This window comes from Cebus imitator, unplaced genomic scaffold (genome assembly GCF_001604975.1).
Source record: "Cebus imitator isolate Cc_AM_T3 unplaced genomic scaffold, Cebus_imitator-1.0 Scaffold221, whole genome shotgun sequence".
In the NCBI taxonomy this organism is placed as follows: Eukaryota; Metazoa; Chordata; class Mammalia; order Primates; family Cebidae; genus Cebus; species Cebus imitator.
Genome location: NW_016107536.1, coordinates 3,327,537 through 3,347,293, shown reverse-complemented (window position 1 = coordinate 3,347,293; position 19,757 = coordinate 3,327,537). Strand labels below are relative to the sequence as shown.

General features: G+C 44.1%; 1 protein-coding gene across 3 annotated transcripts in view; it reads right to left on the bottom strand.

Annotated features, from left to right (window-relative positions):
* The window catches only part of DOCK5 (dedicator of cytokinesis 5), a 223,743-nt gene that overhangs the window by 13,074 nt on the left and 190,912 nt on the right, over positions 1 to 19,757 (bottom strand). For all 3 annotated transcript variants that reach the window (XM_017549772.2, XM_017549775.1, XM_017549774.1), the window contains 8 exons: positions 18,631 to 18,735; positions 12,258 to 12,399; positions 11,219 to 11,300; positions 9,288 to 9,372; positions 8,720 to 8,806; positions 5,892 to 6,068; positions 1,298 to 1,381; positions 237 to 374 (listed from right to left, as the gene is read on the bottom strand). In XM_017549772.2, coding sequence (XP_017405261.1) covers positions 237 to 374; positions 1,298 to 1,381; positions 5,892 to 6,068; positions 8,720 to 8,806; positions 9,288 to 9,372; positions 11,219 to 11,300; positions 12,258 to 12,399; positions 18,631 to 18,735 — 900 coding nt within the window. The remainder of the gene's footprint in view (positions 1 to 236; positions 375 to 1,297; positions 1,382 to 5,891; positions 6,069 to 8,719; positions 8,807 to 9,287; positions 9,373 to 11,218; positions 11,301 to 12,257; positions 12,400 to 18,630; positions 18,736 to 19,757) is intronic.

Here is a 19,757-nt window from a genome sequence, read left to right as displayed (position 1 = left end):
ACGGGGTTTCACCATGTTGACCAGGATGGTCTCGATCTCTTGACCTCGTGATCCACCCGCCTCGGCCTCCCAAAGTGCTGGGATTACAGGCTTGAGCCACCGCGCCCGGCCAGTCCCAGTATTTTCATGCCATACCTGAGCTGTCACAACTCATTTGGCATCTGAAAAACAAATCAGTATCATAAAAGGTCAAGGAGACTAGAAAAAAGCATCATGGCCACTTAGATCATGCTTACCAGTGTTATAACCCCATAGCGCTTTTCTACTTTCTCCTTGAGTTCTCGGAAGCAAGAAGACAACCGCTCATGCAGCGGCTTCAGCTGCTCCGTCAGCTTCTCCCCATGGATGCGGATCCCTTCCGTGAGCAGGGGCATCTGGAAAGAAGGGCAAACAAGGAGTGAAATGTGCTTTGAGAAGAGGAATCGTTTTGATGTGGTTGGGGAAGGGAGGGAGGTGGTGGACAGGTAAACTGGTAGACATAGTACTGGGCTATGGGAAGGCCACTTCTCAGTGTAGGGCTTGTGGCCTGGTTGGACTTTGGTCAAGGATGTGGGAAAATGTACACACCAAGAATATAGGTTGGCCCTTAACTGAGGAAGGGCTGCTGGATGAGGCAAATCTAACAGAGCCCTGGGGCACTTCCATGGATGAGCAACTGATAGGTTTAAGTCTTAGACCCAATTTGATAGTCATTTTTTCTACCACTGCCCCCTGAAGTCATGAGAGAAAAAAATGAGGCCAGCATCTCAGTTGGAAACACATGCCAGGAAACCAAATGATGAACTTTTTTTTTTTTTTGAGATGCAGTCTCACTCTGTCGCCCACGCTGGAGTGCAGTTGCGCTGTCTCGGCTCACTGCAACCTCCGCCTCCCAGGTTCAAATGATTCTCCTGCCTCAGCCTCCCGCATAGCTGGGATTACAGGCATGCACCACCATGCCCAGCTAATTTTGTATTTTTAATAGAGACAGGGTTTCACCATGTTGGCCAGGCTGGTCTGGAACTCCTGACTTCAGGTGATCCACCCACCTCGGCCTCCCAAAGTGCTGGGATTACAGGCGTGAGCCACCAAGCCCGGCCCCAACTGATGAACTTTCATCTCAGTTTTAAGAAGCCTCCGTCAACCTTGGGCAGTTTAACTGTCTGCCAAGCAAACAAATACATAGATAGGCTGTGGTTCCATAAGGGTTAAAGAAAGCAAAGTAACCCTGAGTGGGCTTGCTGACTTAAGCCCTGGGGAATACTGGGCGTCCCACATGGTCGCCTTCCCAGGCGTGTAGAGGAAAGTCGTCCTGTACCTGTAATGCTATGAGTCGCTTTAGCAGCTCAACTTTCTCCTGGTCTTCAGGATGTTCCTGCAAGTACTTTTCTGTAAAAAAAGCCTAAAGGCAGAGCATACGCAAGTATTAATTAGGACACATTCCTATCTGTGCAGGAAAGCCTGGAAGGGTGAAACATGTCTCCTGTGCTGAAGAACCAGGTGTGTCTAACTAAAAATGCATTCCTTTCCTGGGATAGCTCTTATACCATGTCGGGCAAGGCAAAACAGTGTGTGCTATTGTGTGTTCTTTCCTTAATTAGCTAATTCTTAGCAAGACTACAATCTCGGCAGTCACCACCCCACCACACACACACGCTAATCAAATCATCGACATCAACAAAGCAAAATGTCATTCATTAAAAGAACTCTCCCAAAGAACAAAGCAAAGGCCAAATGACAATATCTCAAGGCCAATCACTAAATTAAGTGCATAGATATCATAAGGGAAAGAATAAAAAGTTAACAAGCCATGCTTTTTTCCTATATTAAGTGAAGATTAATATCTGTACTTTCTTACTAATCACCTATCCCAAACGCCATTTTAAAAACAAAATGAGCTTTACATGTGAAGACATTTCAAAAATATTAAATGCTTGTTGCCCTTATTATTACATACCAGCACCATGCTCGTCAGTAAACACTCATGACCCCCCCCCAGCTGAGTCCCTGTAACAGGTAAATAAAACCCAAAACTTTAATTCCAAACACAGGCCTTACCTAGGGTACTGTTTTAAAGAGATAATTTATTAGGAAAGAGAAATACAAGCTTGCAGTAAATGTTTCCAACAGGGTCCAAAATAGGACTGACATGTTTTCTTCTCAGATCTTAATGTTCATTTCTGAAAGCGCTTTCAAAGACCAGCCTTCAGATTCCCCCTTCGTCTTCTGCTTTACAGCCATGAAAGCCAACACCCGCCCTTCCCACTGGCCCACTATATAAAACCAAGAGCTCCTGGAACAACAGGACGGACTTACAAAGTGAATGGCCCACTTTGGTGGCAAACAAAATATGTGCAAAGTCTACCTTGTGGCCAAACATTATGGGTTGAATTACGTCCCTGCCAAATTCCTATGTTGAAGTCCTATCCCCTGGTGCCTCAGAATGTGACCCTATTTGGATGTAGGGTTGTTGCAGGTTTAATTAGTTAAAAGGAGGTCATACATACTGGAGTAGGGTGGGGCCCTAAGCCCGTATGACTAGTGTCCTTATAAAATGGGGAAATTCGGAGACAGAAGTGCAAACATTAGGAGAACACCATGTGAAGAGATGCAAGAGGATGGCCACTGACAGGCTATGGCACATCCTCAAGCCATGGACCACCAAGAAGACACGGGAAGCCAGGAAGAGAGACATGAAATGTTCTCCCACAAATCCCTCAGAGGGAATCAACGCTGTGACCACCTTGATTTCAGACCTCTTGCTCGCGGAAAAGTGAAACAAGAAATTTGTTGTTTTAAGCTACCCAGTTTGGAGGACTTTGTTACAGCAGCCCTAGCAAGCTAATGAAACAGAGAATCTGAATATGTAGGAAACAACGATGACAGAAAGAAGCATGATAATATCATGCATTAGCAAAACAGCTCATTCTAGCCAGAGTCGTATTTAGAGGGACTGTTGGTATAAATGACAAAGGAGTATTTACTTGGCTCTTCTTTGACTTTTACCTTTCAAGTACAAGCACTTGAAATTTTTGAAAGTTATAATCATTGTTTTTTGATAAATGATAAAATACATGGAAATTTTCCAAATATTGGTTAGATCAGGAAACACTGGAGCAGAGTGCCCTGAATTTCATTTTTCTAGCAGAGCTGTGCCTCAAAACAGAAAGGGTGATGAATTACAGCACACAGCTCCTGTGTTCTTATCACCTTGACGATGAATAAAGAGCTTGTTTAGAATATTTACTTACATCAAATATATAATGATGAGCTTCCCAATTGATTGCAATACGTCATGGTGATTAGTGAGTTGAACTTTTTCTTACGTTTAGAAACGTGCAGTCATACATATTAATTAAATGAATACCTTAGTATTTTAAGCCAAAGGTCCTGAAATTTATTTATTTATTTATATATCCTTGCTTTTTTTTCACTTTAATTAGAACACTGTCACACTGGAAAAGCTTCATATGAAATTATGTATTATTCACAGATATTGGCATATACAAATCTGTGATTGGGGGTATTCTGTAAAAATTAATACTTGGAAAGAACACATGAAGATTAGTACCAAAGACTACGTATAAAAAGTACATACTGAAAGCACTACAGTATGTAAAAAGTACTTTTATTTAAAAATATTAATATATTAAATATTTAAAATATTTAAACATTTAAGATATTTAAATATTTTTAAAATATTAGATCCTATTTTTATATTGACTGCCACTGTAACACTGGATATTACTATGGCACCTAACATGGACAAATCAGAATTTCTGTCTGGTGTGGAGTCCTTCCCAGCTGCTGAGTATAGTAAGGCTAGAGAAGGGTGAAAGGCTGGGAAAAAGGGTAAGAAAGATGATCGTAGTGGCAGCCACAGAGGACAGAGTCACCACCTATGAAGAGCATTCAAATTATACCAGCTGCTCCAAGTAGGCAGGAGGAGGCCGGAAGAAAACCAAGACTGGCAAAGCCCTGACTCTGTGCCAAGCACTGTCTCATGCTCCTTTTATAAAGGATGTCTCCCTTAATCTTCCAGTCCATCCTGTGATCTACCTTTTGAGTCAGGCATTTTTCTTTCTTCTTTTTTTTTTTTAGATGAAGTGCTGTTCTGCCACCCAGGCTGGAGTTCAGTGGCGCTACCTTGGCTCACTGCAGCCTCCGACTCCCAGTTTCAACAATTCTCGTGCCTCAGCCTCTCGAGTAGCTGAGATTACAGGCACCTGCCATCATGTCCAGCTAACTTTTTGTTATTTTTATTCGAGACAGGGTTTCACCAAGTTGGCCAGGCTGGTCTTGAACTCCTGGCCTCAGGTGATCCTCCCACTTTGGCCTCCCAAAGTGGTGGGATGACAGGTATGAGCCACTGCACCTGGCCACGTCAGGCATTCTTCTCACTTTGCAGATATGTGGAGCTCAGAGAGATGAAGCATGCTGCCAAGAGCACACAGTGGCCAATGGGAAGCATTGGGTTCGGGGAGCAACTGAGTGTAAAGCCCTGCTCTTCCCAGGACACACACACACACACACACACACACACACACACACACAGACACAAGAGCGTCACCCAGTTAATGCTGTTTGCCGTTCCCCTCTGGCTGCTTTAATTTCTACCAACTCTCCAGGCAGCTCCATAAAGGTCTCCTTTGCCAAACGTGGATTTATATCTAAAAAGTTTATATTCAAAAAATATTTAGCCACTGAAAACATACCACAGCAATGAAAAATTCTGCCTCTATCAGTTATACTTAACGTACACTGAATGCAGGATGGGTATTTTAAATGCTGTCACATCCTAACCCTATGTCATGGATTAAACTGTGCTGAGTGCTGCTTACATGTCTCAACTAAGAATACTTAGTTGAACTAATTTAATTGTTGAGCTAGGGTCATCAGTTGTCCATACAGCCTTTGCCATACCAAGTCAGGGCAGGGATCTTAGAAGCTAATTCTGCGCCCAGGCTGGAATGCAGTGGCACAATCTTGGCTTACTGCAATCTTCGCCTCCGGGGTTAAAAGCAATTCTCGTGCCTCAGCCTTCTGAGTAGCTTGGACTACAAGTTCATGTTACCATGCCTGGCTAATTTTTGTATTTTTAGTAGAGACACGGTTACCATGTTGGCTAGCCTGGTCTCGAGTTCCTGACCTCAAGTGATCTAACTGCCTTGGCCTCCCTAAGTGATGGGATTACAGGTATGAACCACTGCTGTGCCCAGCCCCTAGAAGCTAATTTTTTTTTTTTTTGAGACAGAGTCTTGTTCTGTTGCCAAGTGCCAGGCTGGAGTGCAGTGGCACAATCTTGGCTCACTGCAATCTCCGCTTCCTGGGTTCAAGCAATTCTCCTGCCTCAGCCTCTGGAGTAGCTGGGACTACAGGCGCACACCACCACGCCCAGCTAATTTTTGTATTTTTTTAGTAGAGACGGGATTTCACCATGTTGGCCAGGATGGTCTAGATCTCTTGACCTCGTGATCCACCTGACTTGAAAGTGCTGGGATTACAAGTGTGAGCCACTGTGCCCGGCCCCTAGAAGCTAATTCTAAAGAGACTGTGGCTCTGCCATCCCCGGAGATGCTGCTCCATTTCCAGTGTGTCCTGGGTTCTAAGGTCCACCCATTAGCTTTAAACCGCTCAGGAGAGACAGACTAACAGGTGCATTGACCAGAGGTATATTGGGTTCCTCCCCCTCCACCACCCCCAGCCGGGATGCTTTATTAGGCAATGTTCTATACCAGCTGGGTTGCTGATAGTCTTTAAGAGATAAGGGACTATCATTTCATTGACTTTCCGTGCTAGAAGGGAAAGTGAACATCTCTTAGAGGAGTTGTAGGAAATGAATCTGTCAGTGGCAAATGGCACAGAGACACCCAGGTCTGTGAATCCTTAGGGGGTTCTGGGACCAAGCAAACCTTTTCATAGTTGGAGAAGCCCCCCATGACAGCCGGGTCCACGATGCCACTGAGCAGCATGGAGAGGGGATGCACAGAGAGGGCCCGGTCCCAGGCGTGCTGCTGAACACAGTTGCTGATCCTCTCATTGGTCAGCTCCATGGTTTCAATGGCATTCTCCAGAGGACTGATCTCCTCCTGGGTGACAGGGCGCATGGGAGAAAAAGGACACTTTTCAGCTCCAAGGAAAGACTGAAAAGGTTTAACTCTTCCCTTGAAGAGGTATAAAATACCCACGAGCTACAGAAAAGGGAAGATTTGCTTATCAAGGTTAGGTTTATAACAGGGATCCCCAAACACCAGGCCATGGACCAGTGTCAGTGTGTGGCCTGTTAGGAAACAGGAGGTGACCAGCAGGTGAGTGAGGGAAGCTTCACCTGTATTTACAGCTGTTCCCCATCACTCTCATTACCACCTGAGCTCCACCTGCTGTCTGATCAGTGGCAGCATTAGATTCTCATAGGAGTACAAACTCTATCGTGAACTGTGCATGAGAGGGATCTAGGCTGCATGCTCCTTATGAGAATGTAATGCCTGATGATCTGTCACTGTCTCCCATCACCCCCAGATGGGACTGTCTAGTAGCAGGAAAACAAGCTCAGGGCTCCCACTGATTCCACATTATGGTGAGTTGTATAATTATTTCATTGTATATTATAATAAAATAATAACAGAAATAAAGTTCACAATAAATGTAATGTGATTGAATCATTCCAAAACCATCCCTATCCCCCAACACCCTCCACCTTCTTACCCCAGGTCCATGGAAAAACTGTCTTCCAGCAAAGCAGTCCCTGTGCCAAAAAGGTTGGGGGCCACTAGCTTATAAGGACACCACAATTTTTTGGAATGTGGTAAGATGCAAAATAAGGTATTTAAAATCTCCTTACCAAGTAGAATGATGTCTTAAAAATGGGAGCTATGGTAATAATTATTCCTTGGACAAAATGTCTACAGAAAATTTGGAAAGAAAAGAATTGGATCTGTAGTAAGAATCATTTCTTAGGCAATGCTTCCTTGGAGACTTTTGGGAAGATCAATGACAATAGAATAGTGGGATTATCAGTTCTGAGTCACTTCTGCACCACCAAGCTTGTCCAGTGACAAAACGTTTGATGCTTCCTCCATGAAAGGAGGTAAGTGATCTTGGAGGCCATGCATTCAGACCATACATAATCTTAGTATGAACTCTACGGTTATCAGAAGTCAGAAATAATAGGATGTATTAGAATCTACAGGCTGAATTTTGGATGAAAAGAAAATAAGACAAAGTACAGGTTTATAGAGCTCTTCCTATGGAAATGCCTTCAAAATCAGGTTTCAAAAAAAGTAGCCCCTTCTTCATTTTACCCATTATCAGCCAACATGACCTCCTATTCCAGACTTGAATCCAAAAGTCTCCATCTAAAAATCATATCCATACTTGAGGAATAATGCCATTTTTTTTTTCTTTTAGAGACAGGGTCTCACTCATTTGACCAGGCTGCAGTGCAGTAGTGCAAATATTCATAGCTCACTGCAGCCTCCAACTCCTGGGCTCAACCCATCTTCCTGCCTCAGCCTCACAAGTAGCTAGGGTGACGGGCACATGGCACCACACCCAGCTTTTCTTTTGGTAGAGGTGGAGGTCTTGCTATGTTGCCCAGGGTGGTCTCCAACTCCTGAGCTCAAGTGATCCTCCCACCTTGATCTCATAAAGTTCAGGGATTACAGGCATGAGCCATTGTACCTAGCCATGACTTGTAACACATCAAACTTCAATTCATATTTGTTCAGGAAACACTTTCTTGAACATCTGTTTTAGGCTAAGTGCCATACTATGCACCATATATACAAAAGTGATTAAGATGCATGTACTTCATGGCTTGGAGGAGCCGATGGTGTTAGCAGGATCTCAGGACATGTAAACGTGGTAGGTTAGAAACATGACCAGGGTGCCACAGGGGACAGACTAAGGGCAGGTCACCCAACTTGGGTGTTCCAGAGATGGATACACTGAGAAAGGGGTGCCTGGACGGGAGTTAGTTAGGTACAGAAATTGCAAGAGTGTGTTTGAGGCAAAGAAAATAATCCAATGTCACAAAGGGCTGTAATTAGCATGGGATGAGCAGTATGGTTCCAACAGATTGCCTAGGAGATGACGCGGAAGAGTTAGGCTGTATGTGCGTGTGCTAAGGAGGACGGACTTTATACTCCAGGTACTTGGGCCGTGGAAGGGCGTTAAGCATGAGAGTGGATGAAAAGGCGAGGTTTCCTTAATGGAATTCCCAATGAGGCAGTGAGGCCGTGAGGAAACTGGACCTGAGAAGGCTATGCATGGCAGGGAGGCCACTGAGGAGGTAGGAAACAAAGTAGATTTAATAAAAACTAAACAGGTAAAATGAGTGGCTTTTGGGAAAGGTGAAGAGGGAGGAGTCTAGGGTGATTGGTGACATGATTAACTGAGAATAAAAGAAAAGGCTTTGGGAGGGAAGATGTAATTGACTGGAAACTCCAAAGCGGCATTCCAAAAATGTTTCTGGGTGCCAGCTGGATGGCTGAGCAGACACCACTCCTCTAGACATAAAAGAGCCATTCACTGTGAGTGACCTTTAGGGCTGGTGTTGTCACATCAGTGTTACAAAGGAGCTCTACTATACAAGCATGCCTTTTATTTCTCTTTTGAAAAACAAAGTTGGCCAGAGAAGTCTGGCCAAGCTGGTGTGAACGGCAGTGGGAATTCAACAAAGCCTGTGATTATATCTGGAGACAGAAAGTTTTTTTCTAAGTGCCGATTTCAAATGACTCACTGTTGAAATCTGTTTGGCTTCAAACCATTTGAGAATCCCAGGAAAGGTATATGCAGTCGTATACGTGGTCCGTTCAATCCACATCGTCTGGTGGCAAGAAGGAAAACATGAAATATTGGTCAATTCCCAGAAGGAAAACATAGAATGTTGGTCAATTCCCAGGGAAAACAGCAAAACTCCCTGTTTCAATTAAGTGAGATTCTATTCCCAAATGCCTCGTAGGACATGAGCCAAATTTTCTCATAAAATTCAAGTACTCTGGATGTTTAAGGCTAAAAGGGATCATCTACTTGGAACTTCTCACCCTACAGAGGGAAATGTGAGGTCCAGAGAGGGGTGACTTGCCCAAAGTCATTATAAGCAGCCCCAGGAAAAAAAGAGTCCAGATTCTGGACTCCTACTCCAGCATTTTCCATGGAGATGACAGGGGCTGGCTAGGTAATTAGCAGGGGAGGTCCCTGTTCCCAGGGATGCTATCGTATTTCCTGTGGAAGCTGGTTAGGTAGGTGGAAGACCTCCACTTGGGATGTCAGTTTTACCTCTTAAAGGACAAAAGGGGTGAACTCACAGCAAATTCATTGTCTGGATCCTTCTCTCCTTTCCGGAATGGCCGGGAGTACCTGAACTGCTGCACTTCATTGGCTCTGTAGTAGCTGCAGAAGGACATAGCAAAGCTGTATTTTCTCTCTCAGAACAACCACTCCTGGATTTGACTTCAACAAAACCTATGACACATCTGCTGGGTCTGAGTGTTTCCCCACTAAGCTAGCTCACAAACAATAGTGCCTCCACATGAAGGCCTGAGAAAGCGCAATCTGATTTTATTTCATGTCTTACTTTCATATTATTTAGGAATTTATTTCATAGCACACAATCTTATTTATTTATTTAATTTTTATTTATTTATTTATTTATTTTGAGTTGGAGTCTCACTCTGCCGCACAGGCTGCAGTGCACTGGTGCTATCTTGGCTCACTGAAGCCTGTGCTTTCTGGGTTCAAGTGATTCACCTACCTCAGCCTGCCAAGTAGCTGGGATTATAGGCATGTACCACCATGCTTAGCTAATTTTTTGTATTTTTTAGTAGAGAAGGGGTTTCACCATGTAGGCCAGGCTGGTCTTGAACTCCTGACCGCAAGTGATCCACCTGCCTCAGCCTCCCAAAGTCAAAGCACACAATTTTATTTATTTATTTATTTGTATTTTTTTTATTATACTTTTAAGTTCTGAGGTACATGTACAGATCTTGCAAGACTGTTATGTAGGTATACACACGCCATGGTGGTTTGTCGCCTCCACCCGCTGTCACTTTCATTAGGTATTTCTCCCAATGCTATCCCTCCCCAATTTCCCCACCCCCCACTATTCCTCCCCTATCCCCCCACCCCCCAACAGACCCCAGTGAAAGCACACAGTTTTAAAAGGTATACGTGGCCAGGTGTGGTGGCTCATGTCCATAATCCTACCATTTTGGGAGGCAGAGGTGGGAGGCATTGCTGGAATTCAGGAGTTTGAGACTAGCCACTCTGGGTAGAACAGCAAGATCACACACACACACATGCACACGACACGCACACGCATGCATACACACACACGTCAGGTGTCATGGCACATGTCCCAGCTACTCAGAAGGCTGAAGAGGGAGGTCTCTTGAGCCCAGGAGTTTTGAGGTTGCAATAAGCCATGATCATGCCACTGCATCCCAGCCTAGCTGACAGCAAGATCCTGTTTCTTAGCGGGTGGATTGCCTGAGCTCAGGAGTAGGAGACCAGCCTGGGCAACATGGTAAAACCCTGTCTCAACTAAAACACAAAAAATTATCTGGGCGTGGTGGGGCATGCTTATAGTCCCAGCTACTCGGGAGGCTGAAGCAGGAGAACTGCTTGAATCCGGTAGGCAGAGGCTGCGGTGAGCCAAGATTGTGCCACTGCACACCAGCCTGGGTGACAAAGCTAGACTCTGCCTCCAAAAAAAAAGTGTATGCACTTACACTTACATTTGTGATCTCATTCGTACAGTTTTATAAGAGTTTTATCAACCCTATTAGCATTCAGCTTTTCAACAGAGGAAATGAGGCCCTCCACCACTGGGGACCAGCCACTCCTCCGTGATGGTTCTGGGTGAAAATAAACGCTCAGGGATATGAAAGCTAGGAGACAAATTCCTGAATTTCCTCTGCCTAAAAAAGCAAACCCCCCACATCCCTGTGAATTACCAAGCTTTTATCTTACACTCAAAGTAGAAAAGACAGTAGGTCTTGCAAACTGTAATAAACATAAGGCTTTGGTTTTGATATACTCCAAACAAGTGTGAGAGAGAAACCAACTTTTCTCTTTTTTGCAGAGACAGGGTCCCACTCTGTTGCCCAGGCTGGTCTCAAATTCCTGGCTTCACGCAAAACTCCTCCCTCAGCCTTGGAAAATGTTGAGATTACAGATGTGAGCCACTGTGCCTAGACACGGATTTTTTTATTTTTTCTTTTAATGAAAAACCACTTACTTTAAGATCTGCTCTGGAACTGGTTTATCCTTGTAGCTGGGCGGCAAGCTCATCACTGGCTTTACGGTGAAGCACTGCATGTCTGAGGAGCTCGTTAAGGAAAGGAGAAGGGCTGGGGCCACCAAGATGTCAGACAGCAAAGGCCCATGTTCCTCTTGGTTCACAGCCAGAAATGCCACCAGCACCAATCACTCCCTTTGACCCAAATGCCAGGACTCCATTGAAAATGGAGTTCCTTTATGTATCACCAAAATGTCTTATTCAATGATTACAATTAATTCTAGGACCCTTCTTATTATTACTTATTTATTTATTTTTTGGTAAGACATCAACACCTTTGCCACAAGGAAACAGACGTCAATGCAATATCAGGACATAGGTGCTTAGAAGTGGATTTAAACAACTTCTTGGGACAAGGATCCCTCTGAAATCACCAGACTCACAGCCCAGGCAACAGGAATTGCTTTTATCTTTGGATCCCATCTATTTATCCCATGCCATAGCTGGGCACTGTGCTTGGTATTTTGAATATGTTATCTCTAATACAACAACTCTACAAGAGGGATATTATTATTCTCTTTTCACAGATGGAGAATCTGAGGATAAGAGAGGTTAAAATCCAACATCACACAACTGGTAAGTGGTAAACTTAAGCTTCAATACCTGCTCGAGGGTAGGGGCGCCTGGTTTGGTTTAATGATGGAGTCTTAGAGAGTCTTAGCACCTCAACCCACCAGTGCAGAGATAGTTTCAAAGTCTACAACAGAATCCAGAATTCAGAATAGGAAGTCTGTGTTCCACTTAAGCTCGCCATCTGGCTAGGAAGTATATTTCATATCCATCATTTGTCTATTATCTCTTCTTACACTATGTCATCACCACCAGCTAACATTCTTAGGGTCCCAAGGATTTTACATGGAATGGGAACCAGCACCAGAGTGCTTGAGAGGATGGGACTGTAGCTCCTATCTTCACTGGCTTAGCTGGGGCTGTGCAGAGCCGTAAGAGCCTCAGAGCGTATTCCCCATGGGAAGGATACACTGCTTGGGAGAGGACTTTATGTCTTCCCCAGGAGGCGTGGTACTGGTCATCTTCTCCGCATTGGGAAACTGGGTTAGCAACCTCAGGCTGAAGTCCTCTCGCCTCTCATATTCCTTTCCCCGGTAGATGAAGATTTTATTCTGCAGGGGAGACAGCAAAGGAAGTCATTAAACAGGAAGAGTGAAGAGGCAACTGGCGTTCTGGGTTCTGAGGGAGACATGGCACTCCCTAGCCGAAGTTCAATCCACACCATCGAGTTCTCATTGAATATCAAGTCCATGACCAACAGTAACCATCATATCTCACAAGAGCTGTGGTTTATTTCAGCAGTTAAATCATAGGCATGAAAAATACTTAGGCCAGTGCTTCTTCCAGTGTGGCCCAAGGACCACGGCCAGTCTGTAAACAGTCAGGATCCATCTGCAAGGAAATAAGGAACTTGGGCCCTCGTTTAAATCAATGGCATGACCAGGCATGCTGATATTTTCACGGCAAGACAAAATATCTTCCTAAGGAAGGAAGGAAGTGCATTAATTTACACTGAGGAATTCCTTAACGATCTCATCATGATCCAGTAAGTTTGTGGACCAGCACTTGAACAGCACTGCCTAAGTGTCTTCTGGCACAGAGACAGAGTCACAGAGAACAGCAGCAATGGACCACAGTCTCCAGCCAATCCAGAAAGTCTGATAGAAAATCACTGCATTGAATATTATTTTCTCCACCCTAAACTGTAAATTTAATCTGTTTAATCAATTTTTTGTTTCCAAAGAAATTTCCTAGGCCCCAGGAATGGGAGTATTTTGCCTCACAGCTGTGGTTGTCTGGGCAAGTGCAAACACAACCATGTATGAAATGAGCAGTTTGGATGGGTAGCCGACACATGCTTCACTTTTAGCCAAGACATGGACCCAGGTTGTCTTGTAAAATGTCTTTGAAAATCACCTGTCCATTCACATAACAAATATTTATTGAGCAAACAGAAGATCAGCTGGAAAACAGGAATATAATGGTGATCCTGCTCTCACAGAACTTACCTGCTACAGGAGAGAATAAAAAACAGGCAAGTAAATAAATAAGTAAACATGATAGTGTAAGTACCGTGAAGGCAATGACACTTTCCAGGCAAACACTGAATGAAGGGAGTAAAAACTGCTAGATCTTTTGGAATACATGGTAACACTTTCCAAGCTAGGAAAACTCTATGGGACTTAAGCCTGTTGAAATTCTATCATTCAGATGAAACAAGGTGGGCAAAGTTTCAGAGTATTATAAAACACTAGTTGTATGATGCAGACAGTAACTGTCAAAGGAATCAGAGAAGCAGGTCAGCAAGAATTAGCAGAGCTGGAAAGAGAAAGCTTTAAGGAAATCATGGGCCTTAGATGGACACAGACGGATGAATGAGATAAGGAAAGGTAAAAAGAAGGGGTGAGAAGGACCAGGTGGGTACGTGGAAAGGGGAAGGCCCAGGGGCAGAAAGATCAGAGTTCCTGGAGAAGAGATGAACTTGGATTGGAAGAATGAGCCAAACTATGAATGGTCTTGCATAGCACACAGAGGTTTCAAAGATTCAAAGGTATGTTCACTGGAGGTTCTGGAAGGCGGTAGCCACATGACAAAAGAAGAAGTGTAGACAATGTAAGTCAACAGTGGAATCCATGCCCAACTGAAGCCTCACAGGCTGAACTGAGCAGGAGAAGGAAAAGTAACAGCAGGAGAGGGAAAAGTAACAGCATTCAGTGTTTGCCTGTTGGGTGTTGGGAGAAGAGAAGGAAAATAGGGGAGTTGACGCTGATTCAAAGATCACTGGTCTTGAGCCTAGGTAACATAGAGAAACCCCATATCTAAGAAAAACTAAAAACATTAGCTGTGAGGAGTGGCACATGCCTGTTAGCCCACCTACTCAGGAGGCTGAGTCAGGAGGACTGCCTGAGCCTAGGAGTTCAAGTCTGCAGGGAGCTGTGATTACACCACTGCATTCTAGCCTGGATGACATAACAAGACCCCATCTCTTAGAAAAAAAACAAAGTCATTGGTCATGGAGTGGGAAGAACAGTGGTACCCTTGATAGAAACAAAGGAGATAATGGGTTGGAAGGAGATGATGTAATTTTATATATTTTGAATTTGGGGAAATATCCCATAGAATGGAAGGGCACTGAGGTTACATCACTCCTAAGGATTTTATATTCTATTGTACACTTTCAGGTATGTTAATGGCTATAAACTACTTAACAGTTTACTAAGCACTCCTATATGCCATTTAATTCTCAAAACTTTCCTGTGATATAGGCATTATTTTTCTAAATTACAGATCAGAAAATCAAGACTCACAGATTACGTGATTGACCAAAATCACACACTCACTCAGCAGGTGATTTAGACTAGAATGCTTTCACTTGAAAGTCTGGTGTTCTTGATTTCATGGAACCATGGCTGTCTCTGTGGTCAAATTTCCTGATTTCATGCAATACACAGGCATATGTAACAAGTACAGCTGGGGTACCCCTTCTCTTATGTTGACCTGGATTAAACTAGAGCTAACGCTAGACCCTGATGCATTTAGAGCCTATAGCTTTTCTATTTTTTAATTTTTGTTTTCTTGAGACAGGATATATCACTCTGTCATCCAGGCTGGAGTGCAGTGGCTTGATCACAACTCTCTGCAGCTTCTAATTCCAATCCTCAAGCAATCTTCCTGCCTCAGCCTACTGAGTAGCTAGGGCCACAGGCACATGCTATCATGCCTGGCTAATTAAAAAAAAAATTTTTTTTTAGAGATAGGGTCATGCTATGATGCCCAGGCTGGTCTCAAACTGCTGGTCTCAAAGTCCTGGGCTCAAGTGAGCCTCCTGCCTTGGCCTACTAAAGTTCTGGGATTACAGGCATGAGTCACCATGCTTGACTCCAGACCTTCCACTCTTTATTCTCTTTCCTCTGCCTGATCCATTTCATCCCCAACCATGGTTATTTTAACTACATATAAAAGTAACTCACCAACTTTTACCTCCTGTCTGTAACTTCGTTTGAGTTCCAGATCTATACAGCTAATGGTTGACTTGTACCTTTTGGATGTTCCAAATCTACCTCCCCTTGAGTATGTGCAAAACCAAAGTTTTGCAAATACTTTAGAAAGCCCTGGGAAGCCCTCTGCTATCTGGTACCCACAGCCATCCACCCATTCTCCTGTGCACCCTCTTGTACACACTACTCCAGCCTCATAGCTTCGGGACCTGCTATTCTCCAGGTCTGGGACCCTTGCTCAACCTCTTGAGAGCTGCATGGCTCACTCTTTAACTTTTTTTCTGTTTTTTCCAAAAGTGCCATTTTCTTCTGGAAGTCTTTCTTGTTTACTCTATTTAAAACTGCAACTCCATCCCCAACACCTGCCTCTCTAGTCACCGTTCCTAAGACCTCTTCTCCAGGATACTTACTGAACAGTGTTCCAGGCCATCTGACATACTAAATAGTTGATTGATTGATCTCATTTTTTGATCACTCCAAGCTGGAACATAAGCTTGATAATTTCAAGATTTTGGTTCGTTTTGACTCTGCTCCCATGCCTATATCAGAGCCAAGTACATGGTAGGAGTTTAATAAATAATTACCCAAGGAATAAATTCATTCTCTCCTCCATGACTCTGGCTTTTTCCGGTCCTGCTGTCCCAGTAAACGGGGGTTCAACTACCCCCTCCAATGACGCAGGACAGAAGCCCAGAAATCATTCTCGGCACCTCTCGCTTCCTCACCCACATAGCCCATCAATCATCAGATGCAGTGACTTCATCTCCACTACTCCAGTCTTTCCGCTTCTCTCTAAAGCCACCACCCCCACTTCCCGAGTCTAGCCTGTCATCTTTTTTCTGAACATCTGCAATGGTCTCTTAGCGATTTATTCTCAAGCACCTTCTGTCCATTCTCCTTGGACGACCATGAAGACCAAAGCCAGATGACCTTTCCAACACGAAAAATCTGCAGCGGCTCCCACTGCTCTCAGGATACAGACGGAACGCTCTAGGAAACCCCAAGGCCTTGCAGGCTCTTCCAGGGCTTCCCGCCTCCCCGCCGGCAGCCCAGCTCTCCTTCCCAGGTCCTGCCCTGCTCTTGCCTGCTGCTTCCTCTGCCTGGAATCCTTTTTCCTACCCGCTTTATCTCCTTCACTCCCACCTTACCTTTCAGATTGCAGCTGAAACAGAAGTTCCCTGGAAAGCCTTTCCTCATGTTTTATTTTATTTATTTTGAGACAGAGTCCGGCTCTGTCGCACAGACTGGAGTGCAGTGGCACAATCTCGGCTCACTGCAACCTCCACCTCCTGTGCCCAAGTGATTCTCCTGCCTTAGCCTCCTGAGTAGCTGGGATTACAGGTGTGAACCACTGCTCCAAGCCCTGATTGTTTTTTTTTTTTTTTTTTCAAATTAAGACATAGGCTGTGTGTGGTGGCTCACACCTGTAATCCCAAAACTTTGGGAGGCTGAGGCAGATGGATCATCTGAGGTCAGGAGTTTCAGATCAGCCTAGCCGACACGGTGAAACCACATCTCTACCAAATACAAAAATTAGCCAGGCCTGGCTGTGCATGCCTGTAATCCCTGCTACTTGGGAAGCTGAGGTTTGAAAATTGCTTGAACCCAGAAGGCAGAGGTTGCAGCGAGCAGAGATCACACCACTGTACTTCAGCCTGGATGACAAAGTAAGACACTGTCTCAACAAATAAATAAATAAATAAATAAAAAGACATAATCTACATACAGTAAAATGGCCCCCTTTCAGTATAAAATTCTGTGAGTTCTGACAAACATAACCAAGACCAATCAAAATACAGGCAGTTTCATTGCCACCAAAACTTTCCCCAGGCCCTTCTGCAGCCAACCTCCCCCTGACCAGCAACCACTGATCTATTTTCTGCCCTGATAGGAAGTGTTGCCTTGGCAAGAATGTCACATAAATAAAACCACAGAGTCTGCAGCCTTTTAAGTCTGACTTCTTTCACCTCACAAGATGCATGTGGGAATCGTGCCTGCAGTTGTACATTTCAGGAGCTTGCTGCCTGTGGTTGCTGCAGTATTCTGTTGTGTGGATACACAGCATTCTGTTCATCCAGTCACCACATCAGGGATACCTGGCCTGGATCCAGTCTTTGGTGACTGTGATTAAAGCTGCTGCTATAAACATTCCTGTACATTTTTTGTAAAGTGGTAAGTTTTTATTTCACTTTGGTAAATATTTCCTGGTTACAAATTCTTATAGTACAGGATATCTTGCTTGGTTACAGTTTATTTGTTTATTTACTTTTGAGACAGAGTCTTGCTCTGTCACCTAGGCTGGAGCACAGTGGTGTGATCTCTGCTCAATGCATCCTCCTCCCCCTGGGTTCAAGCAATTCCCCTGCCTCAGCCTCCTGAGTAGCTGGGATTACAGGCATGCACCACCGTGCTTGGCTAATTTTTGTATTTTAACTACAGACAGGATTTCACCATGTTGTCCACACTGATCTTGAATACCTGACCTCAAGTGTTCTGCCTGCCTCAGCCTCCCAAAGTGCTGGGATTACGGACCAGACCACTGAGCCCAGCAGTTTAAATTTTACATTCATGTGCGATTAAAATCTCCCCTCATGAATTTAGGTTGTAAAATCCATGACAGTAGGAACTATGTTTGATTGTAATCAACAAGATATTTTTAATGCCTTCTCTATGCCTGGCCCAGAGTAGACGCTCAATAAATATTTACTGACTGAATGAATAAACTGTCTCTTCATTAGGCATTCTTAGGAATGTAAATTGCTTGCTTTACCACTTGTTTTAAAATTAGGAGAAAGAAGATGGATAATAAATGTTTAAGCAAAGCTCAGCTCCAAGAGAAACTTTCTTTTAGTAATAGATAAGAATTTTTGTTTATTAAATTGTAAAGTGAATGTCGCATTACAGACAATTTTGAAATGGAAGAAAATACCATCGTTGTTATTATTATTATTATAAAATGTTTTAATTTGAGAGACTCTCGCAGTCTGGCTCTTGGGATACCTACTTTCAAATTAGCTCTGGCTAGAAACAAACTAAACAACAAAATACATCAGTCCACACTTTTCCCTAGTGTGACCCGTGGCAGCTGACCAGTGCAGGGGATGGTTCTGTTTTTTCCCTTTTTCACTGCACCTGGGAAAAGTCATTTCACAAAAGACCTGCCAGAACACCAGGGGTGTCCGGGGGTGTGGGGTGAAGAGGCCGGCCGCTCAGGAAGTGGTTTCCCTCCCCTACCTCCCACAGCGAGAACACCGGCAGCTGCAAATACACTGCTGCCCATCTGGAAAAGAAATGAGTTTCCTCCCTCCTCCTAATGGCCTGGGAGCCCACCATCAGGTTTCTTACCCGTAGGAAAGAAGGAAAGCCCTGTCCATAGTATCCAACAGCAAAGTATTCAGGCTGAGGCCTCATTGCCTTAATGATGTTCTCATAAAACGAGGCCCTTTTTTTCTGCAAAACAAAACAAGACATTCCAAGGGAAGGTTATAAGGACACGGTGGGGGGATAAAAAGTCAGACTTTGTTTTGTTGTTTCCCATGTAACACAGGGCAATGAAAGGTCTTTGGAAAACACCCTATGGGCAGAAAAGGATGATTCTGTTCTCGGATCACAGGTTATGGACCTGGGTTCCATGAATGGGTGTTGGAGGGCTGGGACTCCCTGAGGGTGTATGCAGAAGTGTGTGCACATTCAAATTCTTCTGCATAACAGGGCAGTGCACAACTTTGAGCAATTTCTCAAACTGGGCTCAGGACCTATGAAAGGTTAAAAGGTGCATTCTGAGATTCACAGAAGGTGGCTGCACTTAACCAGAAACCCATGGGAGAAAGTAAAGATTCTTCCTCCTTACCTTCCTTCCAAGGTCAGGCACAGTGGCTCACGCCTATAATCCTTGCACCTTGGAAGGCAGAGGTGGGAGGACTGCTTGAGGCTAGGAGTTTGAGACCAGCCTGGGCAACATAGTGAGACCCCATCTCTATGAAAAATTTTAAAATTAGCCAGCAGCTGAGGCAGGAAGTTGTCTTGAGTCCATGAGTTCAAGGCTGCAACCATGACTGCACCACTGCACTCCAGCCTAGGTGACAGTGAGACCCTGTTTCAAAAACATTCTAATAATAAAATTAATAACTTTTTTTTTTTAAGAAGAACTGTGCAGTCCATGCAGGTGGTTTGGATGAAAATGTCTGGTGAATTGTAAGTGCCCAGAAGGTGGTGGTGATGTTCTGTTTTTCAGTACTTGCTACCACTTTTATCTTTAATTCTTTACAAGACAAGGGGCTTCCCAGCTCTGACTCACAGGGTTGGCCTTAAAGAAAGCAAAATAGCTAGCCAGACCTGGGCAGCTCTGAGCAATGACCTGAGCCCCGTCCCCACAATACTTAGCATGCTATTATTCTTCTGTCTAGGTGATGGGCTCTGTCAAAATACTATTTTCTTTTTTTTTTTTTTTTTTGAGACAGAGTTTCGCTCTC